This window comes from Heteronotia binoei, chromosome 12 (genome assembly GCF_032191835.1).
Source record: "Heteronotia binoei isolate CCM8104 ecotype False Entrance Well chromosome 12, APGP_CSIRO_Hbin_v1, whole genome shotgun sequence".
Taxonomy (NCBI): Eukaryota; Metazoa; Chordata; class Lepidosauria; order Squamata; family Gekkonidae; genus Heteronotia; species Heteronotia binoei.
The window spans coordinates 79298113-79324437 of NC_083234.1; the positions used below are offsets into that span (position 1 = coordinate 79298113).

At 46.8% G+C, this 26325-nt stretch overlaps 1 protein-coding gene across 3 annotated transcripts in view; it reads left to right on the top strand.

The window, feature by feature from the left end:
• ADAMTSL2 (ADAMTS like 2) overlaps nt 1-26325 on the top strand; it is an 84347-nt gene that overhangs the window by 33436 nt on the left and 24586 nt on the right. For all 3 annotated transcript variants that reach the window (XM_060251422.1, XM_060251423.1, XM_060251424.1), the window contains 4 exons: nt 15422-15525; nt 16834-16960; nt 19500-19713; nt 24228-24383. In XM_060251422.1, coding sequence (XP_060107405.1) covers nt 15422-15525; nt 16834-16960; nt 19500-19713; nt 24228-24383 — 601 coding nt within the window. The remainder of the gene's footprint in view (nt 1-15421; nt 15526-16833; nt 16961-19499; nt 19714-24227; nt 24384-26325) is intronic.

Sequence of the window (26325 nt, forward strand, 5' to 3'; positions counted from 1 at the left end):
GGCTCCCCGACTTTAACTCAGATGATCCTATAAATGCTGTGACAGGACTTGTTTCCCAAGTTGCAGGGCCCCAGTTCAGATCATGACCATGGCATGGGGGTAGGGTTGGCAATTCTGGATTGGGAAATTCCAGGAGATTTGTGGGGGTGAGCCTGGGGTGGGTGGGGTTTGGGGAGGGACCTCAGCAGGGTATAATGCCATACAGGCCACCCTCCTAAGCAGCAATTTTCTCCAGGGGAGATCAGTTGTAATTCTGGGAGATCTCCGGCCACAACCATGTGGAGGTTGGCAACCCTACATGGGGAGAAAGGGCTTCTGCCTTCCTCCCTAGGTCATGTTCCTGGCTTGAGATGGCCCTTAGAGATGCTGTTTGTCCCACTGTGGGGGGAGAGCTGAAGGTGTACCAGTGGGCTACATGCTGTTTGGTCCTGAGAGCAGACATACCAGAGAGCCTTTGTTTCTGGGGATCCGCATTTGGATATTAGTTGTTCAAAACCTAAACCAAAAATATCCTCATATTGAATATTTACTACAAATTCAGAAACAAGATTACAATATCATTTGCCAGTGTGTTGATCTGGCTGCTGTTCTAGCTCCTGGATAGCTGACTTGGAGTTAAAGGAGTGGGGGTGGGGAAGCAAGAGATATCACCAACAGGCTTTCCAGGCCGTGCACAGATCTTGTCACCAAAGAAGACTGGGCTGATGGGTCTGTCTTCTCCAGGTGCGGCTTGCACCTGTTACTGTCTGGTTGAGCCAAAAAGTCTCAAGTAAATTAGTAGGATAAGCTGCCCATCTGATTGTTACCTTCAATAGCTGATCAATTAAATACCCTTCTAAACTGTTTCCACGGAGTCACACAACTAGCTGTATCAAATAAAAGCCCTCCGATAGAAAACCAGAGGGGTATATGTTTTGGTCCATTGTAGCAAAATTAAAGAGAAATCCAAAGGGCATTTAAAAACTAACAGTATTTATTCCAGGTGGGCAGCAGCTGTGTTGGTCTAAAACATCAGAACAAAGTTTGAGTCCAGTGGCACCTTCAGAACGTAAGAAGAGCCCTTCTGGTCCAGCATCCTGTCCCACACAGTGGCTGTCATTTCCTCAGGACAGCCAACAACAGGGCATAGAGACATAAGAAGAACATAAGAACATAAGAGAAGCCATGTTAGATCAGGCCAATGGCCCATCCAGTCCAACATTCTGTGTCACACAGCGGCCAAATATATATATATATATATATATATATATACACACACACACACACACACTGTGGCTAATAGCCACTGATGGACCTCTGCTCCATGTTTTTATCTAACCCCCTCTTGAAGGTGGCCATGCTTGTGGCTGCCACCACCTCCTGTGGCAGTGAATTCCACATGTTAATCACCCTTTGGGTGAAGAAGTACTTCCTTTTATCCGTTTTAACCTGTCTGCTCAGCAATTTCATTGAATGCCCACGAGTTCTCGTATTGTGAGAAAGGGAGAAAAGTACTTCTTTCTCTACTTTCTCCATCCCATGCATTATCTTGTAAACCTCTATCATGTCACCCCTCAGTCGACGTTTCTCCAAGCTAAAGAGCCCTAAGCGTTTCAACCTTTCTTCATAAGGAAGGTGTTCCAGCCCTTTAATCATTCTAGTTGCCCTTTTCTGAACTTTCTCCAATGCTATAATATCCTTTTTGAGGTGCGGCGACCAGAACTGCACACAGTACTCCAAATGAGACCGCACCATCGATTTATACAGGGGCATTATGATACTGGCTGATTTGTTTTCAATTCCCTTCCTAATAATTCCCAGCATGGCGTTGGCCTTTTTTATTGCAAACGCACACTGCCTTGACATTTTCAGTGAATTATCTACCACGACCCCAAGATCTCTCTCTTGGTCAGTCTCTGCCAGTTCACACCCCATCAACTTGTATTTGTAGCTGGGATTCTTGGCCCCAATGTGCATTACTTTGCACTTGGCCACATTGAACCGCATCTGCCACGTTGACGCCCACTTTAGTGTCATCCGCAAATTTGGCCACTTCACTGCTCACTCCCAACTCTAAATCATTTATGAACAAGTTAAAGAGCATGAGACCCAGTACCGAGCCCTGCGGCACCCCACTGCTTACCGTCCTCCACTGCGAAGACTGCCCATTTATACTCACTCTCTGCTTCCTATTACTCAGCCAGTTTTTGATCCACAAGAGGACCTGTCCTTTTACTCCATCACTCTCAAGCTTTCTAAGGAGCCTTTGATGAGGAACTTTATCAAAAGCTTTCTGGAAGTCAAGGTAAACAACATCTATCGGGTCTCCTTTGTCCACAAGTTTGTTTACCCCCTCAAAGAAATGTAACAGGTTAGTGAGGCAAGATCTTCCCTTACAGAACCCATGCTGAGTCTTCCTCAATAACCTGTGTTCATCAATGTGCCTACTCATTCTGTCCTTGATAATGGTTTCTACCAACTTTCCCGGTATTGAAGTCAGACTGACTGGCCTGTAATTTCCTGGATCTCCTCTGGAACCCTTTTTAAAGAGGGGGGTGACATTTGCTACCTTCCAGTCCTCAGGAACAGAGGCAGATTTCAATGAAAGATTACAGATTTTTGTTAGAAGATCCACAAGTTCAACTTTGAGTTCTTTCAGAACTCTCGGATGTATGCCATCCGGACCCGGTGACTTATTAGTTTTTAATTTGTCTATCAGCTGTAGGACCTCCTCTTTTGTCACCTCAATCTGACTCAGGTCTTTCAACACCCCTTCCAATATTAGTGGTTCTGGGGCGGGCAAACACTTCTCATCTTCCACGGTGAAGACGGAGGCAAAAAATGCATTCAGCTTCTCAGCCATTTCCCCATCCTCCTTCAGTAATCCTTTTACCCCATGGTCATCCAAGGGCCCCACTGCTTCCCTGGCTGGTTTCCTACTTCTAATATATTTGAAGAAATTTTTATTGTTGGTCTTTATGTTTTTTGCAATATGCTCCTCATAGTCCCTTTTTGCCTGCCTGATCACAGTCTTGCATTTGATTTGCCACTGCCTGTGTTCCCTTTTATTAATCTCACTTGGACTGGTTTTCCACCGCTTAAAGGAGTCCTTCTTACCTTTTACAGCTTCCATTACTTTGTTTGTTAACCATGCTGGCCTCTTCTTATACCTGTTTGTGCCTTTCCTAACTTGTGGTATGTATTTTATCTGAGCTTCTAGGATTATAGTTTTAAATAGTCTCCAAGCTTCCCCAAGGGTTTTGACCGTATTTACCTTTCCTTTCAGTTTCCTCCTCACATGCCTCCTCATCTCAGAGAATTTACCCCTTTTAAAGTTAAATGTGGTTGTGGCGGTCTTTTTGGGCAACTCCCTATTTATACAAACGGTGAAATCAATAACATTATGGTCACTGTTCCCAAGCGGCACAATCACTTTTACGTCTCTCACTAAGTCTTGGGCATTACTTAGGACCAGATCCAGGATCGCCCCACCTCTGGTAGGTTCTGAGACCATCTGCTCCATAGCACAGTCATTGAGAACATCAAGAAACTCAATCTCTTTCTCTCGACCAGAACACATATTGACCCAATCAATCTGCGGGTAGTTAAAATCACCTATTACGACACAGTTTTTACGTTTAGCCGCTATCTTTAATCCTTCCATCATATTATAATCGTCCTCTCTCTTTTGATTTGGTGGGCGATAACAAACTCCCATAGTTAAATTTCCTTTTGGGCCCTCTATTTCAACCCAAAGCATTTCTAAAAGGGAATCTAATTCTCTGACCTCAGTCTTACTGGACCGTATATCCTCTCTGACATACAGAGCCACCCCACCTCCAACCCTTCCCTCCCTATCCTTCCGATATAACTTATATCCAGGAATCACCGTGTCCCACTGATTCTCCTCATTCCACCAAGTTTCTGAAATTCCCACAATGTCTATGTTTTCTCCCAACACTAAACATTCCAATTCACCAATTTTACTTCGGACACTTCTAGCATTTGCATACAAACATTTATAATTTCCCAGGCAAGCTAGGCCTGCCACCTCTGTCCTGCCGCCTCGAGACTTTGGCAGACACTCCATACTGTTTGTCACCATCACAGTGGACAACTCTGATCCGTTACTCGGTAGAAAAATAGACCGAAGCCTTCCCCTTAATACGGAAAGGCCCCAGATATTTGTAACTTAGTTTCTTGGAGGGTTGTAATCCAGGTAAGTTCTTTGTTGATACAAAAATGGTATCAACAAAAATGGTATCAACCCCCCCCCCCCCTATGATTTGATAAGAGAGGTCCATCAGGTTGAGAAAACCACCAGGGCAGAAGCAGGGGGGGGGGGCTCCTGGTAAGGTGGTGTCACACAGCAGGGGCCTAGGAGAGCCTTTTACTGGCTGCCACCACTCTGGTCAGGGTCTGCATGGGAGGAGGGCCCAGAGCACCCAACCACCGTTGTCTTCCTCATTAGTAAATACCTCCTAACTGTGAACAAGGAGACGTGAGGACTCAAGCAGTATAACAACAGTTTATTTACAGTGCTCAAATAATAAGTAGGTAAAAATAGTGAAATATATATACAGCAAAGGTAGGTGCAAATAAACAGAAGCCCTGACGCAACTAACTAGACGTTCCCTGCTCTAATACCAAACTCACTGCCTCCCTTGAGAGGGATCTCTTCCCAGCTGAAAGCTCTCTAGACTACAGCCTGCCTCCAGCTTAGCCTTCCAGAGAGAACCTCCCTGCCTGCAGCCTCTTCAGGAAAGAACACACCCTGTCTGTGCTTGGCCCTTTTATGCTTCCCCCCCAGGTCCCACCCTTCTCTGGGCTAGTTTTCCCTCCAAAAACTTGCCACCCAATCAGAGGGACAGAAGGGATTCTGGGAACAGGACTGGCACCTGGGAGTAGGCAATTAGGCGGCCGCCTCAGGCACCACGTGGCCTAGAGATGCCATGAGGCGCCCCCTCTCCCCGCGGTCGCCCGCCGCCGTTTGCCTCCCCGCAGCAGCCTGCCGCCATTCGCCTCCTCTCAGCCACCTGCTGCCGTCCCCTCCCCGTACTCGCACACTGCCGCCGTCCCCTCCCTGCAGCGGCCTGCTGCCATTCATCTCCTCGCAGCCACCCGCCGCTGTCCCCTCCCCGCGCCCGCCCACTGCCGCCGTCTCCTCCTCGCGGCTGCCTGCTGCCATTCGCCTCCCCGCCCACTGCTGTTTGTCTCCCTGCTGCCGCTGCTACCCTCCCCTCCCTGCGGCCGCCACCTGCCCACCAGCCACCGCCATTTACTTCCTCTTGCCCGCTGCCGTCCCCTGCCCTCCACCGCTGTCCCCACTCACCCTCTGTGCCGGCTGCCGACTCAGCAAAGTCTGGGGGGGGGGGGACAACGCAAGGCAGTGACTTAATAATGATGTCACTGCCACGTGCCCCCCAGACTTTGCCAAGCCAGCAGTTGGTGCAGGGGGTGGGCAGGGACAGCGGTGGGAAGGGGGTGGCAGCAGCCGAAGGGAAGTAAATGGCGGCAGGCGGGTGGCCACGGGGAGGGGAGGGCAGTGACGTCATTGGGACACGTGCTGTGCGTGTGCGGAAAAAAAACAGTGGGGGCAGAGGTCGGGGATTCCGCCTAGGAGCACAGGCACCCTAGCCCCGGGCCTGCCTGGGAAATGTAAAAAGGTAAAGGAAAGGTCCCCTGTGCAAGCACCAGTCGTTTCCGCATCACAACGTTTTCACAGCAGACTTTTTACAGGGTGGTTTGCCATTGCCTTCCCCAGTCATTTACACTTTCCCCCCAGCAAGCTGGGGACTCATTTTATCGACCTTGGAAGGATGGAAGGCTGAGTCAAACTCGAGCCGGCTATCTGAAAACCCAACTTCTGCCGGGGATCGAATTCAGGTCGTGAGCAGAGCTTAGAACTGCAGTACTGTAGCTTTAGCACTCTGCACCACGGGCCTCTTCTGGAAAAGGAAGGAAAGGAAAGGTCCCCTGTGCAAGCACCAGTCATTTCCGACTCTGGGGTGACGTTGCTTCCACAACGTTTTCACAGCAGACTTTTTATAGGGTGGTTTGCCATGGCCTTCCCCAGACATCTACACTGAGGACTCATTTTATTGACCTCGGATGGATGGAAGGCTGAGTCAACCTTGAGCCGGCTACCTGAACCCAGCTTCTGCTGGGATTGAACTCAGGTCATGAGCAGAGTTTAGGACTGCAGTACTGCAGCTTTAGCACTCTGTGCCACGGGGCCCTTTGGGAAATGTAGGCTTTCTGTAATAACTCCTAGGCAGCCTTCTGGAGCCTGTAAGCTTCACTAAGCCCAGGATCACGACAGGTGGGAAAAGGTTTTCCTTCATATCTATTAACAACCTGGAAAGGACTGGCTTGGGCGGAGCTGTGTATGCTGTTATTATATCCATTTTCTGCAAAGAGTCGTAGCTCCACCCAATTGTCCTGTTGAAAGTTAATAAAGCAGCACAAATATTGCCCCAGAAGTTGATTAAGGCGTTCTGACTGGCCATCGGTTTGGGGATGGTCCCTGTCATTCAGTCCCTGTCAGCTAGCAAAACACCTTCCAGAAGGCAGCAATGAACTGCGGGCCCTGGTTTGTGATGACCTTGTCTGGAAACGAGTGGAGCCTGACCACACGTTGTAGGAAAAGCTGGGCCAGTCGCCTAGTGGAGGGGAGTTGGAAAAACGGCACAGAGTGGGCTTGCTTGGAAAAGGTTCCACAATCAACAAAACCATCATTTTCCCCTTGCTGGCGGGGAGGTCCGTGATGAAGTCCATGATGATGACCACCATTTCCAGGGGCTGTAGATGCCCCAGGGTCCCCCCCCACCCTCTTTTTGGCAATGATGCAAATTGGGCAGGAGGAGACATACTCTGATGTATATCGTTTCATGCGAGGCCACTAAAATTGCCTCTGAACCAAATGCAAGGTTTTTACAGCCAAAATGTCCTGCCATTTATTTATCATGGCAATGCTGCAGAATTTCCTTGTGCAAACACTTGAGAACATACAGTCTGTCATCCTTGTACCAGAGCCCGTCCTCCACTGTGTCACATTGTGCCCCTCTGGCCCTCTGCCTTAAGTTGCTCCCCCAAGGGGATGGGGCAGGGGAGTCTGCTCAGGGGTAAACATGGTGTTGACAGTCTCCTCCTGCTTTTGTGCTGCGAGAGGCAGGCGAGGGCATCGGTCAAAAAGTTATGTTTCCCTGGGAGGTGGTCAATTTGGAGCCCACCAAATTTGTTTAGTGCTCAGTTTTCGGCAGGCGCGTAACACTTCTAGGTTTTTTGTGATTGGTCCAAATTTCAAATGGGACCCGGGCTCCTTCGAGCCACTGTTGCCAAGTGGTTAAAGCAAACTTAATGGCTGCCACCTCTTTGTCCCAGACAAACCAATGTCATTCAGACAAAGTACATTTTTTGGAAATATACACACGGGGTGCAGCTTCTTGGAGCAGGTCCTCTCTCATAGTGACATTAGAGGCATTGCATTGAACAATGAATTTTTCCCGTTCATCAGAATGCATGAGGACTGGTTCAGAAGTAAACGGTTTTTTGAGCTGGTCAAAGGCAAGTTGACAGTCTGGGGTCCAGCCTAGTTTGGCCCCAGCTGCTGAGCTCCAGGGCCCTTTCCCTTCATTTTCAACAAGTCAGGAGCAGGGCCACTTGGGCGAAGTTCTCGATAAAGGACTAGTAAAAAAATCAAAAAACATAGGAAGGCTTGTAGTTGGCGATAGATGTGGGGTACTGCCAGTTGGCCACTGCCCTAATTTTCTCTGGGTCCAAGGCTACCCCCTCCCCCCCCCTTGGGAGAGGTTTGGTCCCCGAGAAAGTCCAACTGCATCTTATGGAATTCACATAAGCTTGGCAAACAGTTTGTGTTTGTACAAAGTCTGTAGTACTTCCCTGACCAATTTTACATGGGATCCATAGTCAGGGGAGTGCAAAAGGACGTCATCAAGATAAATGTCTACTCCCTTGTACAGGAATTTCCTAAGTACCTCATTTATCAAGTTCATAAACACCCCCTGTAATCCGAAAGGCTTCACCAAATATTGAAACTGTCCCAGGGGGGTGTCAAATGCAGTCCTCCACTTCCCGAATGCACACATGGTAGTCAGCATCCAGTAGGTGTACTTTAGTGAAGATCTTCCCCTGGGCCACAGTATTGAACAAGTCCCGAATAAGTGGCATGGGGCAGGCATTCGACATGGAGACTGCATTAATTACCCAGTAGTCACCCTAAGCTGCCATCCTTCTTTTTACAAAATAACACCAGGGCAGCGTGTGGGGAGGAGGCCAGGCAGATGAAGCCACAGGACAAATTTTTATCGAGGAATTTCTGTAGCTCAGCCCTCTCCCCCTGGGTCATGGAACAGATCTCTGCCTTAGGGAGGGATTCCCCCCGTATAAGTTCAGTGGCACAGTCTGTAGACCTGTAAGGGGGTAAGGCATCTGCCTCTTTTTCCTCTAACGTCTGTTTCAGGTCCCTATATTCCTTGATACTGTGAACCTCCTCCTGGGTCAAAAACAACTGCGCGAGAGGGGGGTGTTCTTCCCATTGTGTGTCACATGTGTGCCTTGCATCGCCTGCCAGGAAAGTGGATTGCCTGGCCCTGCCATCAGATGTATGGTTCATGGTCCGCCAACCAAGTAATCCCCAGCACCACCTCGAAAGAAGCTGAGGGAGTGATCCCAGTGGGGCCCCAACCCCACCAGCAGCAGTTCGGATTCATTGGTGCAGGGGTCCCCCCGCATAGGGGTGCCATCCATCTGTTCAAACTGCATGGGGGAGGGTAGCACCACTGTCTGTAAGCCCAAGGCCTCCACCACTTGCGGGGTGATTAAATCCCACATACACCCAGAGCCTAATAGGGCTTTCACATGCATAACGTGTTTCAGTTTTTTGGTTGGTAGGTACAAAAAACAAAGTTCTAGTGGTCCTCACCCTTAGTGGCATAGCTGTTCCGCCGACCTGCTGGGTTGCATCCGTCACAGCAGGTTGCTGTTGTTTCCCACCAGCTGCCGCTATCCCCACTGGATGCTTGTGAGGCAGGGCGGTGATCTACAATCATCTGCAAGCTCTCTGGCTCCAGGTGGTATGCAGCAGCAGCTCCATCCCCTCCTCGGCATGATGGCTTTCGGTCTTGGCGCCTTCCCTTCTTGACCTTGGCTCCACTGGGATTCTTTGGGGCAAGAGGGGGAACTCAAGGTCCAGCCAGGCACTCAGAGACCAGGTGGCTTGTGGCCCTGCATTGGAAGCAGAGCCGCTGCTGAGTTTTACGCTCCTTCTCCAGTACGAGAGGTGGCTTTTTTGCCCCACCCTTGTCCCTAGACCAAGCATCTCTGCCCCCATGGCCCCCATGCTGCTGGTGATGGAGTGTTACATGTTGCTTACGAGTCTCCACTTCGCAGGCCAGTTGGATCCATCCAAACAAAGTGTCAGGGTCAACTTGCATCAATGCCCAGTCTAGTAGAGTAGCATTCAGCCCCTTCTGAGACTGGTCAACCTTTATGTGCTTGTCCCAGCTGCAGACCTTGGTAATGTTGGCTTGGGACTTGGCCACATATTCTTGCACCAATCTAGTACCCTGTCTCAGGTTTTGAACGGAGGTGCATGCCCACATCTCCTTCAGGGGATCCTCAAACTACCATGAGGGTGTATAAGACACTGCATGCCGAGTGAAGCTCAGGGGCTAGTGCTTCATGGAGCGTCACATATCAGCTGGCTGCGGCTCCCTCCAGTTTGGTTCTCAAAAAGTTGACCTGGCTTGCTTCAGAAGGGAAGAGATGTCCCCATTCCAGCAGGTAACTGCGTGCCTGGATGACAAAGTACTCCAATTTCTCGTGGTCCCCATCCAAGGCACGAGCTCCGGCCGGGTCCCTGGGTGCAGGAGGAGCTACTGGCCAATGACCTCCATCTGGCTGTCGTCCATCGGGTTGCTGGGGAACTTGGGGTGCGGCTCTGCACTGCATCTCCTGGAATGAAGTCTCCCATGGCTCTCATCTCTTTGTGCAGCTGCCCAAACATATCTCTTACTTCCAGCTGCGTCACCTCCAATGTTTTAAAGCCCCCTCCTTGGTCATTGTGGGGCTCAGCTGGCTCTTCTTACCCCTCTTAGTGGCAATCATTGCCAGCCTTATCCACTACAGGCTCGCTTCCCCCACACCTCGATCAGGGCTGGGATCTTCCTCCCCGAGTAGCAGCAGCCATCGTGCTCATAGGGCCTCAGCTGGATCTGACCGGTGGGATTTAGGGACTGTCTCTGGGTCCAGTGAGGGTGTCTCAGTGGGTGAGGGTTTGCTGGTCCCAGTATCTGGGTTGATAGGGTTCCCCCCTTATCAGATTCCTTTGCCCCATTCCTGGCACGAAGGTAGTCCAACATGAGAATGTCCCCAAGGCAACTCCTGGGTCAACTCCTGGGCTGTCCTCAATAATCAGGCCTCTTGCTGGAGTTCAGGAAAAGGATTTTATTGATATGCACAATACTGCAGGTATGACTCTTTGTGTCAGATCTGACTATGACCCCTTGAGCCAGATCTATATACCATCTCCCGGCTCATTACCAGCCCGCCAAATTTCATAGCAAAAAGCCCATGCAAAGCAAAGGTAGTTGTTTTTCACCCAACCCCCTATTGCATGCTAGTAGGTGCTGAGACAGTCTCCGTGAGGAGATATGTCCTTGCAAACCAGACACCAGCCTCCCCGCCAGGGCAGAGTGGGTATTTCATGTGTTACAGTCAAAAGAGAAAGCAGTGCTGCACATCCTCCCACAACATTCTCATCAGTGTTACGTCAAAGAGTGAGGCCTACAGCCCCAGCAAAGACCTGGCAAGGCCCCTTGGCAGCCTTCTGGCTCTGGGATTCAGAGGCTTCGTATCTCTTGATGTGGAGCTTCCCCTCAGTCGCCATGGCTAGTAGCCACTGACAGAAAGGAGTGTGGTGATCAACAAAATTTTATTCTGGGCATAAGCTGGACTCAAACACAAGAATCCAGTTACTATATATTATTTATGTACCACAGCACTTAATACAGAATGCCTAGCATATGAGTCAGACCAGACCAGAATGCTGTGCTGTGATTGACAGCAGGGTCTCAGGGGGAAGTCTTTCATATCACCTTCTACCTGATCCTTTTACCTGGAGATGTCAGGGGCTTCACCTGGGACCTTCTGTATGCAAGACAGATGCTCTGCCACTGAGCCACAGCCCCAACCAGCCTCCTTCCTTGGGTTGCCAAATATGTATCCCTATCCACCTTGTCCAAATTTTGATTTCCTACAAAATAGGGGCACTTTTTCTTCTCTTGGGTGGATACAAAGCACTTAGAGCTGGAAATGGCCTCCCCTCCTCCCCGGGGTGGAAATAATATAATGAAGAAAACCAGCATGTTTAGTGAGTTTGTAGTTGGCTGAGGCAGTAGCTGACCCAAACAAATCTTAGCCAAGAGCTACAGATCTCTCAGACATTTGGGAAGGGGGAATTTAAGACCCTGCAGTTGATTCTGACCCGATATCTGGGCAGTCGGATATACATTTCCCCCCTCTTCCCCTGGAAAATGGTTCCAAAAGATGTGGCCACACAACTTGAAATGTTGGGGGCTCCAAGATTGTCCTGTTTCCCAGCCAGAGTGCTTCATCACAGACTTGGTGACTTGAACTTCCAAATATAGACTGTGTGTTGCAAGCAAGCGCTTTTGTGTGCCAGGAAAGGCAAGGCTGTGCCCTTGTGTACCCCTGGTGCATTGCGCACTGCATAAATCCACCAGCCTGGGTGACAGTGAGTGGATGGTGGAGATAAGAGGGTGTAATTTATAGCAGACAAGGTTGTTAGGAGACAGCGTAAGGCGAGCTGTCAGCTGAGAAAAGAGCAGAGCAGAACAGACAGCATGAGCACTGCCAGCCAGTGGAGTGTGGCAAGGCACTTGTGGGGGAGCAAGAGGAGAGGGGGCAGGTGCTGCACACAGCTTTCTCTCAGTTGCCAGCTTGTTTTTCTGTGACTCTTCCTATGTCTTTAAGCCTGAGCCCAGATTCTGTCCTATGAAAAGCTTTAGCTGTGGACCAAGGATGCAGGTAAACCTGATAGAAAAACTTCACCTACTTATTTTTTCCTGCACATAAATCTTCAAATTCACAGGAGGAGGGACAATTAAATAAGGTGACGAAAGCATCAGCTACTTGCTGCATTCTTGCTCTTGCATTTATGCAAGATCCCCATTTATGTTCTGGGGATACTGGTGGGCTCCTTTGTGGATTTGTTGTGCAGACAAGCCTACTAAAGAAGTTAAAGCACTTCTCACATCAGTTACTGCAATGCTTTTTAACTGCAGCTGGTACAGAAGCAAAGCAGGTGAAATTTCTTGTGGACATGAAGTGAGGAGAAAGGTTAAATTCCTTCATAGAAGGCTGCAGTTAGACAGAAGATCAGAGCCATTTGAAAAGGCGGCATCCCCACTGAGAGACTGCAACACCAAGAAATGTCTCTGCTAATATATTTTTCCTGGCAGGATCCTGTGCCGTTAAATAAACGTATATTATAAAATGGTGCTGGAAAAGGCAATTAGTCAACTGGCTTGGAGTAATCAGTGCAACCAGCAAGGAAAGAAGACGTGTTTTAATGACCGTCTGCTGGGCTGCAAGTGGCGATCTGTCCACCACAAGATGACACCATGTCTAGCCTACCTCAGACACCGTGGCTGTGACATCATTGCCCATAAATGCAGCTCTTTCTTTTGGAACAACGCACAACGCTGTTGAAGACATCTGCTTGCTTTTGAGAAGCTGCCTGACCACTAGTCCGTCTGGACCAGGATAGTCAAGTCCCAGCTGACTGCAGCCTTCCCAGGCACAGACCTGCAACCCAAGACTCTTTCCAGGCCAGGATGAAGCATTGAAGCTGTCTGAAGTAACACGTGTGTTCTCCTGCAGAGCCAGGCCTGCGTTGTGCGAGAAGTGCTGTCCTACACAGACTCTCAGGAGGGCCCACTCTGCAGGAGAACTTCACCCAATGATTCCTCCCTCAGACTTGGAATTCCAGGTCCACCAGTTACGCCATTGGTTAAATAACCCCACAGAGCAAGTTTTATTTATATTTTGAGGCTTTTTTAGTTCTAAGATGCCCTTGTTGGAATGAAGAAGGAAATAGGGAGGGCCTTTGCTTTGATCAAAGACTGGTAATTTATCTTTCATTTTCCTTCAATATTAGAAAGTCATATAACCGGAAGCTTTGATTAAAAGCAAGCGTTTTCGAACTTGATCTTTAGTAAGCAGTGCAGGACTTAACACTAAAAATTCTTAAATGGGTTGTCAGCCTTAAAATGATTTATCTGCGCAAGAAAAGCACATGTTTAAAATGGAAAGCATTAAAAACAGAGGGGAAAATACTCCACAGTGTCCCTTGAACATTTTCCTGTGGGGGAAAAAAAAAGAAAAGAAATAAGGTCCCTTTTCTTAAGAATGTATGAACAGGGCAATGCCAGAGCTTCTGCTGTCCAGAAATGATCACAAGCAAGATGATTTGGCAATCCAGAGACAGCTTGCTTCTCAGTGTTATATTTGATGTCCATCTTAAAGCAAGACAGCTGTTCTGAATGTTTACAAAGTGAGCTATGACCGTAGTCCAGAATGTTTGCTTACTGTAAAGGTGCAGTATACTCTGTTGCTCTTAAAATGTTGATGAGATTTACCTGTGTGATGATGTACTTCAAAGTGCTGTTTCTTAAATCAACAACAAAACTTGCTGACATATCATTAAGCAGGACTGTTTGTTTGCATTTAGCTCTAACCCTCCCCCCCCCTTAAAATTCTACTCCCAGGCAATCAAAATTTTGCTTGAAAGCTAGCTAAATTCTGCAGCCAGCACACTGAATGCATTTCTAATTTCTCTTATTTTGCACAAACTATTCTGCATTTTTTACCATTTATTTTGGCTTTGGTGAACATGAGGAGGGGCCAAGATCTACTCCAGCAGGGAGACCCAGCCTCCTTTCCCTCTTCATCTTGCCTCTCTGTCTTCTGGGATTTCAATACATATCTTCTAAAACATACCTTCACATTCTATGGATTTGGAAAATTACTTTTTAATAGAAGAACACAGAGAGAAAATGTAGATTCCCAGGAAACTGCCCTCAGTTCGACAATCAGCATTTTATTCTGTGATTATGCAGAATACATAGATAATACTGAAGAAAGAACACTTTATATAATAACAAAAAATCAAAAACAATAATGAGCACCACACTATATATATATATTTGCTATTATAAAGAGCTACAAAATCATAGCTATAATTTTGTAATGAATGTGTATGCATCACATTTTACAACATGTATAAACTCTAATGTTTAAATATAATTACATTTAGGATATTCTGGCTTTGACAAATATGTCAGTCTTTATAGCCGTGTATACAGTGTGGTGCTGCTCAGCATTTCTGAGAAACTGAAAGTGGGCTCTTATAGCCTTGTGCCCTGTGGAGGCCTCTCCCTTCCCAAGCTTCATCATCCCCAGAATCTCTAGGAATTCCCCAGCCCTCTCCATGCACAACTTATGCAACTCAAACTAATTTGTATGATTTGTCTTGAGCGGCACAATTTGATCTGCTTCTACTAGTCTTTAAAAAAATCTTTGCAGGTCACTGAAGCCTTCCATCTGACAGCTCACTGGTCTGATTTCTGAAATTCCACAAGGCTGTGCCCACATGTAGGGTTGTACTCCTCAGAGCTAGAAGCCTTGGTGGGGTAAGGAATCATAAGCCTGTGGACTGGCACTGCTAATGTCTGTCTGTCTGTCTATCATCTAATTGTTTACTTTGTTTATACCCAGGCTGTCTCCCCAAAGGTACCCAAAATAGCTGACATCATTCTCCTCTGTATCCCAGACAGGTCTCTAGTTGCTTCTGGCCATTGTTAGTCAGTGCATTCAGCCGGGGTGCTGACTGGCCTGAAGCGGGGTGGGGGGCGGGGGGGAGGATGAGGGGCTGCTTTCTCATCCCCCCACCCTGCCTGCTGGCTCAGGGCCAGGATTGTGGCATGCCTGGTTTTGCTCCATGCCAAGGAGATACTGCACCTTTAGTTCCTCTGTGTTCAGCAATTTAGTGCAAACTCTGTATCTCTCTTTTATCTATATGTCTTAAAATTTGAACTGTTTCTGCTTGTGGGTATTTTTATCCCAATTCTTTCTATTTCTAGACAGTGGAAGCTCTGCCTCTAACCGGGCTGGGGATTCTGCTTGGGGATCAGGACAGGTATGTTGTATTATAACCAAACAATCCCAGATTTTGAATTTAAAAAGAATCCTTTACCCCCAAATTGTTTTTGCTAAAGCACAGCAAATACCCCACCAAAACCCCAAACAGACCAAAGCTGTCTTTTCTTTCTTCCTTCCCTGTTGATGCTGAATGTAACACAAGAAGCATTCCTTTTCACTTGCGCTTCTTGTTCTTTAGGAACCGGCTGAAGTTGTTTAGAAAGGGTCAAAATATGAGTCCTGCGGACATGTACCGGTGGAAGCTGTCTTCCCACGAGCCCTGCAGCTCTACCTGCACTACAGGTAGAATGGGGAAAGGGGCAATGGGGCAGTAGGGAGAGGAGGGAGCAGGTGGGCAAAACCGGCGCCTTTGCCTGATGAAAGGAAGTGTGTGGCAGACGTGGTAGCCAGCACTGGAGCCTTGGTCTGCAGCGGCCTTGGGCGAGGGAATCTCTCAATGAGCAAGCAGTGTAGTGGTCTCCCTTAGGCTCCTGTCCTTCCTTGCTGCTCCTGTGCTGGCCTTTGGGCCCAGGGAATGCCTTGCAGCCCTTGTGTTCTGCCCCAAATAAGGGCAGAAACTGTGACTGCCCCCAGACGCTTGCTACTTAGATCCCTCTCATGGTACAGCTTTTGCCTGGGACAAAAACCCCAACAGTCATGGAATGGGCTAGCCCTGCTCCAACATCCTAGGCCTCTGCACTTTGTGGCAGGAAAGAAGTGGCTGACCCACTCAAGCTTCCTGACTCTCCAAGCAAACCATTGTACACCTGTATAATCTGATGGGGAATGGTATTTTTAATTCCTGGCTTTCCAATATGCAGCAGATAGACTCAGGTGGGGTCTGAAGCAGCAGAAGAAAGTTTGAGCCCAGTGGCACCTTTAAGACCAGCCAAGTTTTATTCTTTCTGAGTATAAGCAGATAGGATTCCGAATATTTGCTGCAGTTTGAGTCTTGTGTCATCTTTAAGACCAACAACATTTTATTCTGGGTATAAGCTTTTGTGTGTATGTGTACAGCACTTCACTTCACTTGCACATGAAACCTTATACCCAGGATAGGACTTTGTTGGTCTAAACTCAAACTCGGTTAATATGCAGCAATTATACAGAATCCTTTATTTGCCTTTTGCTCTGGAACAGCATTCTATAAAACAGGCAAGAACAAAAGTGATCTGATATGTATTGCAGCATTTTTTATATTACAAATTCCAATCACTTAAAAAAACTGCATTCTCTTCTTTGAATTCATCTAGTCCTGAGGAATTCTGGGAGTTGCAGTTTTGTTAGAAATGCTCAGCCTTCTTGTAGAACTATAGTTCCTAGAATTGAAACTATACGTGAATATGTGGGTAAATGGTGTACAGCTCCCATCCCTTAAAATGAAAATTTGGGAAACGGGCTGAAGCAGGGGTGGAGCCTAGTATTTTAAGGAGATCTGGTGTAGATTCCAGGCAAAAGAGGCCTATTGGTGAAAGACGTACTGCTAAAAAAAAGACTGGGTGAAAGGGAAAAAAGGCTTTGCTGCTTTTCTGACAACTGCCCTTCAAGCTGGTCTTCCTGGGCAGTTGGCAATTCTAAGGCAGTGTGGCTTACATATTTTCTTAAACATAGGTGTGATGTCCACCTATGCCATGTGTGTCCGCTATGATGGGATCGAGGTGGATGATATGTACTGTGATGCAATGACCCGTCCTGAGCCAGTCCACGAATTCTGTGCAGGAAGAGAATGCCAACCAAGGTATTATATCTAGAGAAAGACTGCATTTGGGGATACAAGCAAGCCTGAGTAGTTTCAGGAAAAAAAACCTGCCGGCAGCTGTGTAGGACAAGCTCGTGTCCTTTCTTTGTAATGCATTTTGCATCCTGTTGTCAAGGGATGCTGCCCTTGCATTCCAATACAGCTGTGGGCTCCAGTTTCAGACAGATACATCAGCCAGTCTCCCACCCCTGAATTTCTTCCCAGGTTGTGGATCTCCAGATTATCTGCTGCTTTTCCTGAATGTGAACCAATGAACAGGGGCCCTTCATTGGTCCAGGTTTTATTTCCAAATTCTGTACAGAATGTCATGAGGGAGTTTGCTGCGCTTCTTTGTCCTTAATGTGATCATATGCATGGCTGCACCAAGGCCATTTCTGAGTGGTCCTGCGTAGGACAGGACTGCCTGTGTGCATCCATGGAATCTGGCACAAAAAGCATCTCGCCCTACTCATTCCTATGATCACCTCAAGACTGCTTTTGTTTCATGGCAGAAGTACAACCCAAAGATTGCTGAGATGGAGGGAATACCTAGGGCTGGGAAATCCCTGGACATTTGGGGGTGGAGCCTGGGGAGGGCAGGGACCTTGCTGGGGTATAATGCCATAGAGCCCACCCTCCAAAGCAGCCATTTTCTTCAGGGGAATTGATCTTTGTTGTCTGGAGATTACTTGTAATGCTAGGAGATCTCTAGGTCCCACCTGAAGGCTGGCAACCCTTGGAATGCAGGGATGGGAAGGGAGCACTTGCAGGAAGCGAATGGCAGGCCGGAGGGAGACATGGTGGGGTGCTTCATTCCTCCCTTTCCTGCCAGGGTCCTTCTGGGAACTGTTTTGCCCCCATGTGCAGGGTGTGAGGCCATCAAACTGGCCTGGGGAGAGTTCTTGAGTGGGGAGAATTTGCATCTTTTCCATTGCTGCTTCTTCCCTGAAAGCATCCCCCACCCTGTGTTTCGGGGTTATGAATCATGTGACTCCTTCTTATCATGTCATTTTACCTTCAGTCCTCATTTGGAAATGGGTCTGAGCCTGTCCCCTGCCTTGAGGTCAGAAACATGCAGGAAAAATTTTGAATAGTAAGAGGATGAGTGGAGCCTCCTACTCTGTTTTACCTGTAAAAGGTCCCAAGGGGAGAAAGAGAAAGTTTCTACTAAAATACAAACTGATGCTTCTGTGGCTTCCTGTTTTTCCTTTATATGTTGTTGCACAGTGGTTTCATGCCTCCTATGACTGGGACTGTGCAGTGCAGAGGAAAAACTGGGGTCTCAGTTTAAGTGCCTAATGAGCCATGAAGCTCACCTTGGTGAGGTAGGGGTGGGGGGGACGGGGATTTCAGTCTCTCCACATTTTACTTCATGAAGTTATTTTATGGATATCAAATTGTACACTATGGATTCCTTGATATAAAATCAATAATAGACTTATAAAAATTATGCATCAAGCAAGTGTGCTTAATTATTGGTTTTGTATGATACATGTTTGTTCTGTTAGTCATAGGGTTGCCAATCCCCAGGTGGGGCCAGGGGATCTCCCAGTTTGGAGACCCTCCCCCCGCTTCAGGGTCGTCAGAAAGCAGGGGGAGGGGAGGGAAATGTCTGCTGGGAACTCTATTATTCCCTATGGAGATTTATTCCCATAGAAAATCATGGAGAATTGATCTGCGGGTACCTGGAGCTCTGGGTGGGGGGGCTGTTTTTTGGGGTAGAGGCACCCCAAAAAAGTATAGCATTTTGTGCCTCGTCCCAAAATGCCCCTCAAGTTTCAAAAATATTGGACCAGGGGGTCCAATTCTATGAGCCCCAAAAGAAGGTGCCCCTATCCTTCATTATTTCCTATGGAAGGAAGGCATTGAAAAGGTGTGCTGTCCCTTTAAATGTGATGGCCAGAACTCCCTTTGGAGTTCAATTATGCTTGTCACAGCCTTGATCTTGGTTCCACCCCTAATGTCTCCTGGCTCCACCCCCAAAGTCTCCAGATATTTCTTAAATTAGACTTGGCAACCCTGGTTAGTCAAGGGTGAAGCATAGAGTTATACATGACACTGAAACTCTCCACTTTGAACACTGACAGTCATTCTCTCTGGTTTCAGAGGTTTCTTTGGTCATCTTCAAAGCCATGGGGATAAAAAACTTACTTTGCCTTTCTTTGTTTTGTGGCACAGAGCTATAGAGGGCACAGAAGCCCCAGGCTCTGGCCCCTGGAAACCTCACTGAACAATTTTAGGGGCCTCTGAAGTTCCAGCAGACAGTACTTACACACATGTACATGCAGCCACAAGGGCTACAAACATGAAGAAGGGAAGGGAAAAGAATGGTGACTTTAAAAGTCAATAGTGCATTGTTTTCTTTTGTTCCAAAATTGAGGCCTACCCACAATCCTAATTATACTGTTATAAAGCAAGTATATAAAGCGACGCTGATTATAATAACATTATAACAAGAGCATATTACAGGCAACACAAATACTGAGTGAGAGATTGCAGGAGCAGAGCTTTGGGTTCATTCCGTTTGCCCGTCTTGCAGGTGGGAGACCAGCAGTTGGAGTGAGTGTTCGCGGACCTGTGGAGAAGGATACCAGTTTCGCATTGTCCGATGCTGGAAAATGATCTCGCCTGGCTTCGACAGCTCTGTCTACAGTGATCTGTGTGAATCTGCAGACATCGTGCGGCCAGAAGAGAGGAAGATCTGCAAAAACCCTGCCTGTGGGCCACAATGGGAGATGTCTGAGTGGTCAGAGGTAAATGTGCAGAGGGCAGGACTCAGATTCAGTGGAAGCTCACAGGAGCACAGCTCCTGAACCAATGAATTGTCCATTGTCCATTGAATAGTAGGTGCAGCTGCATAACAATCCCTGGATGAGCACCACCTATTTTTCTACAAAACAACCACTGGCAGAGGGTGTAAAGGAGTGTCAGCTAAGTTTAATGTGTGTTGATCAAATTCATAGAATCACAGAGTTAGAAGGGACCTCCAGGGTCACAATGCAGGAAACTCACAAATACCTCCCCCTAAATTCATAGGATCTTCATTGATGTCAGATGGCCATCTAGCCTCTGTTTAAAAACCTCCAAGGAAGGAGAGCCCACCACCTCCCGAGGAAGTCTTTTCCACTGAAGAACTGCTCTAACAGTCAGGAAGTTCTTACTGTTTAGCTGGAAACTCTTTTCATTAAATTTCAACCCATTGGTTCTGGTCCTACGTTCTGGGGCCACAGAAAACAATTCCACACCATCCTCTATATGACAGCCCTTCAAATACTTGAAGATAGCGATCATTTTATTTTTATTTTATTTTATTGATTTGATTTGTATCCCGCCCTCCCCATCGAAGCAGCCATCTCAGCCGCCTCCTCTCCAGGCTAAACATCCCCAGCTCTTTCAACCTTTCTTCATAGGACTTGGTCTCCAGACCCCTCACCATCTTCGTTACCCTCCTCTGGACCCATTCCAGCTTGTCTATATCCTTCTTAAAATGTGGTGCCCAAAACTGAACACAATACTCCAGATGAGGTCTTACCAGAGCAGAGTAGAGCAATACCATCACTTCACATGATCTGGGCACTATACTTCTGTTGATACAGCCCAAAATTGCATCTGCCTTTTTAGCCACCGCATCACACTGTTGTCTCATGTTCAGCATATGATCCACTAAGACCCCTAGATCCTTTTCGCACATACTACTGCTAAGACAAGTCTCCCCCATCCTATAACCATGCATGGGATTTTTTCCTACCTAAATGCAGAACTTTACATTTATCCCTGTTAAAATTCATTGTATTGATTTTAGCCCAGTTTTCCATCCTGTCAAGGTCATCCTGGATCCTGTTTCTGTCTTCTTCTGTGTTTGCAACCCCTCCCAATTTAGTATCATCTGCAAATTTAATAAAATTCAATAAAATTCAAATAAATTTAATAAAATTCAATAAAATAAAATTCAATAATCTTTGAGGGTGTGTGCTGTAGGGGAAATGTGGAAGAACTAATCATCGGGTGCAGAAGATATTCAATTGCCAAGCCCATTCCTATTGCCTTCTGAGTGTGACAACCCCTTTTTGGCTGCAAAGCAAATCCAAGGACTGCTCTCTGCTTAGGGAAGGTCCTTCCTTCAACCTTGGCTAAAATGAAGGCAGGCGCAGCATACAGAAATTTGCAGGAACATAGTGCTTTCCCCAGTTTATGGCCCCAATTATGTAAACACAACAAAAGAAAAGAATGCAACCACCAATCACCATGAGGCACTTCTGTGATGCTCCAGTGGACTGTGAGTCGCACTGCTTGGGCTGTGTGCTGCTCTGCTTGTGCAACTGAGCCAGCCCTGCCAAAACCATGACAGCATCTCTACAAATGCAGCCCTCCGTTTCCTGCCTTGTCCTCCACGAAGGGGTCAGGAAGCAGCTGGGACAGCACACTTTTAAAAGCGGAAAGGAGCATCTGGGGCCAAACTGTCTGCTGGGCAGGGGCACCTCGTTGTGCCAATATACACTCGCCATCATTTGTCCTGAGGAGATGTTGGCAATACTCCTGGTTCATATTTGAAATGCCTCTTCCTCGCTGCGCGCCAACAGCGAGGCTGGCTGCCTTCCACTCCCACTGAAATCCTGGTGCTCCCTTTCCTTTCATCGGATGTTTTTGATTCTCTCTCTCTTTTTTAAAAAAGAAACTGCTTCCCTTTTGCATGTGCTGGGCTGGACTTTCTTTTCATGAGTCCAACGGTGCAGAGTGGCTTATGTTATAGACTTCAGTAGGTGTCAGGGACAGATTGCTGAAGTGAACATGGCCTCTCCCAGCAGAGCCTTCCTCTAGCCAAAAGCAAAACTAATCTAATTTGGATCCAGCGGCTGAACCAGAATGCCAAGTTGGCTTGGAATCCCTGCCTCCCTTTCTCAGTCCAAAAAGGACTTTCCTCTCCAAGATCTCAGTTGGATTACCATTGCTGTGCAGCCTTTTTTTTAATTTTTGACACATTTTTGTCGTTATTGTCACCGGTGTCCCATGACCTATTGAATAAATTTGTATATTTGATGCTGATGAAATTCTAAACAATGCCCATGGGTTTGGCTCACAGGTGGTCTATGAAACGAATCAAAACTCAATTGCTACATTTGTATATATGAGTGTCTGTGAAAGAAGTGACATCAGTGTATTGAACCTACAGCAAAAGCCCCAGAAAAGCCCTGGCAGATCCCCTCTAGCTCAGCGTTCTGTTCTCAAGAGCGGCTGCTGCCCAGAAGGCCACAAGGCAATCAGGTCATCTTTTGGCTATTCAGGTTTTAAAGTCATCTAAGTGAGAGGCTGTTATGACTTGTGAGAAAGCGTATTTTGTAAAAACTGTCTGCCAGTCATTTTCACTGGATGACCCTGAGTTGTAATGTCACATGGGGAAAAAGATCTGATCTTCATAGCAGCCTTCTGCACTACATTTGTAATCATATATACTTGTCAGTCAGTTCCTTTTTCTTTTCTTTTATGTCTTTTTTTGTTTGTTTGTTTCCTTTTTCCTGCACATTTCCCAGCTGCATAATGTCCTTTTTGCAGCCACATTTAGTTTAGATTCTTCTGTAGCCACATTTATTTTAGATTTATATTAGATTCATAGAATCAGAGAGCTGGAAGGGATCTCCAGGGTCATCTAGTCCAACCCCCTACACAATGCAGAAATGGCAGGAAATTCTGAGGGCAGCAGCTGCAAGGTCAGTCTCCTTCTAAGTGCTAGATGGGTCAATCCTAAGAACGTTTTCCTGGGAGTAAGTGTTGTGTCCTAGGCTTAAAGGGGAGAACTGTTACTTTTGGAGGGAAGCTGAACAAGCCAAAGCTTGTACTCCGCACCAGGGTTCCAGAGAAGGCCTAAGCGTGCCCAATCAGGGGAAGGATTGAAACATAAGTAGCCAATCAACATCTAGGCTCATACTGTACCCTGATAGGCCCTTAGGGCCCTGTAAATAGCCAATCCATGTAGATAGTTAAGGACCAATTAGAAGGGGGCAAGAATTGTATAAAAGAGCGGGAAGTTTGAATAGAGCTCAGTCTGTGTGTGTGTTCCTGAAGTAAAGCTTGCTGAAATCACTCTCCGACTCTGGTCTCTTACTGCGCCAACCCCAGTACTTTACAGTAAGCTTCGCTGAAAAGAGGTGAGTAGGGTTCAGAGTAGACCTGCTTAGGATGCTTTTGGAGGTGCTTCTCTCAAAGGGGACAAAGGGCCTGTCTGGTTTCTCCACTGCTGCTGGGACGACACAAGGTGCAGCACGGTGGCTGCAGGGATTCCGCAGGGGGGCAGGTTTCCCCTGGTATCCCTGCCCCCCCCACAAGGTTCCCCCCAGATTTATGTAAATTTCTAATTGAATATCATATCATTATAATGTTACAGCAATACTGTTGTTAGTTTATAACTGGCCACTAGACTTCTGTTTTATTTTGCTACAATACCAAGACATTTGCAGGTTTTTAAACAGAGGCTAGATGGCTGATTCTGTGAAGTTAGACAGAACTTTGGGGAGGTATGAACATAGCGGGGGAGGTATTTGTGAGTTTCCTGCATTGTGTCGAGGTTTGGACTAGATGACCCTGGAGGTCCCTCCCAACTCTATGGTTCTGTGATTCTATCTGCCACTCTGGTTTTATACCAGAGGGCTCTTGATTGACACAGCTGGTAGCATGACTCTGTGAAAGCAGTTTAGAAGGGTATTTAATTGTAGATAAGCTATTATAGTGGTAGATGTTTTTTTTTTGCAGGGTAGCCTGTTAACTCAGTGCCATTATTTTATTGGGGAGTTATTATATTTGTTGCTTATGGTCCCTCTGTTAACGGCTGCCATGATTCACTAGACAATGGAGAGCTATAACCCTGAGCCTGCTTTGGTGGGGAGGGCAGGATATAAATCGAACAAATAAATAAAATAAGACAAAAATGAGCTGTATTCATCTCTCGGGTCTTGAACGATCCTCACTCACTATTCTTGATTCTCTCTTTTTCTTACCCTGGTGCTGTCAGCACAGAAACACAGATGTCAGCATCCTCATAGCAGGAAACTGTCTCTTTTGCTTATGTTACCATTCTAAAGGAAAGGGGGCAGTGAATGTAGTAACTGGAGATGTGAAATTGACCTTCTGTGGAGACCTTTCTGTGAGGACCTGCTGCAGAGTACTTATTGACACCCCTTTGGGGCTCCTCTTCCCTGTCAGGAAAGTTTCCAGCCCTTTGATCCCACTCTCTCTTCTTTCTCCTCTTGTCCACTCCTCCCCTGCTCCCCCGCAGTGCACAGCCAGGTGTGGCGAAAGGAGTGTTGTGACCAGAGACATCCGGTGTTCTGAAGAAGAGAGGCTGTGTGAGGCCAACCCACGGCCGCCAGCTGAGAAGAACTGCACGGGGCCCCCCTGTGACCGGCAGTGGACCGTCTCTGACTGGGGACCTGTGAGTCTTTGGGGTGTGTTGGGAGGAAAACACTTGCTGAGGGAGGAGTGGAAGAAGCAGATATTCATGAGCAACATGAGTGGAGGAAATTCGTGCACATGTTTCATGAAAAGTAGCCCAAAGGTTCAGAATTTGGTTTTTGACAGTAGCCATTCAGATGCTTGCATGAAGGCAAGAGTCCTCTTGTTTTGTTCCCACCATCTATCACTCAGAAGCAGACGGCCTCTGTTTATGGCAGTTCCACACGGCTGTTCCACTTAATAGTTGTAAATATTCAGATGTTGCCTGAACTTCATTTTTCTCTAATGAGCTAACTAAGCTGGTGACTGTCACCCTATCTTGTGCAGGGAGTTCCTAACTACATAATGTGAAGAAACACTTTATTTTGTCTGTTCTGAACAGTCCATCTATGAGTTTCACTGGATTATCCCCCCTACCCTCACCCAGCCACTGCTGCCGTTATCCAACTGAAGTTAAGCATTATTGTGTCATCTTGGTGTCAGTCCTCAACTCTCTATCTGCAACCGGTAGAACTTAAAAGTGCTCAGCTTTTGCCTGGGTGGCACACTGACAGCCTGAATTAGATCTGGAATGCATTTCCCACCAAGCATTTCTCTCCATTGCAAATTGTATTAACAAATATCATTGGAGTGTTCTGTTACACATACGTGAACCTGGCACTTTCCTTTGCCAAGCAGATGTTCTACCAGTGAGTCACAGCCTTCCCCCTGTTCCCTTTGTGTGCAAATCCTGTGTCCAAAAACCTTGGCCATCTGATGACTTTTCAATAATAGTGAACATCTGAGTAAAGTGACATGCATCTGTCAACACTGAACATATCTGTCAGCTGATGTCCCATGGGCAATTTGAGCCAATGAGTTCCTGGTTCTGGATATACAGTTTGTAAAATTATTTTGCCTCCGTGGCATATAATATTTGAAGGCATAAAGTGATGTTAAAATGTTATAAAATAACAAATCAGGAACACCAGCAGTGAAAACAAACACAGTGAAAAAGCTCATGGTAGTGGCCCAATAAAGCAAAAAAGATTAGAAAGGGGTGTATCTCTAGAAGGAGGCTATTCTGGAGAATGTCTGTGGACAGCTTTCAGAAACATCTCCACACAACTGTCAGACACAGGGGCTCCTTTCGGGGTTAGCATCTGTGAGTTACCCACGGCCTTGGCTTCTCTTTTTGCCATCTGAAAGCTCTCAGCCGAGTGAGCCTGGCATGCCTTCCCCCAGCATGAGGATTAAATTGCATTTGTTAGCTGTCCACAGGTGCTCTGAGCTGGCAGACACTCTCTGACTTCTAGTAAAACCTTCTTCTCCAACGTAAGCAGAAGTCCAGCTGCAGTGTCTTGCCCCATCTCCTGCTTCCTCTCCACCAGGGGAAAAGCTGGTGACGGAGGCCCTTTCTAATCCTCAAGCCTCCAGAGCAGAGCTGTAAAAAGTGCCAGGATTTAAACTGGGTTTAATGGTACAGGCTGGTGTGAGTTGCTTTCTCAAAAAAAAAAAGAAGAAGGAGGAGGAGGAGGAGGAGGAAAAAAGGGGGGGGGCAGAAAGACACTTTAAAAAAATGAAAGTTACACCACTTTCCATCTAACTTTGACATCAGCTCTGCAAAATAAATTCTGAAATTGATTGATATGTTCCTGTCAACCTGATATGTTTTTTAAATAACATACTCCCGAATTCTTCAGTCAGGTAGGAGGTTGTGTTCAGGTCTCTTATTCTAGCTTCATTTTGTTTCGTAAAACAGAAGAGTCAAATTATAAAAATTCAACTGATGAAAATAGTATTTGTTTTTAAACAGCCCTTGGGTAGTATTTAAACACCCAGCGATCTGTCTCTTTCTGGTCTTTAAACTGAAAAGTTTTCTGTAGCTTGTACCGTATTATTAAATAGTTACTATTAAATAGTTACTTTTCTAAAACAGTAGA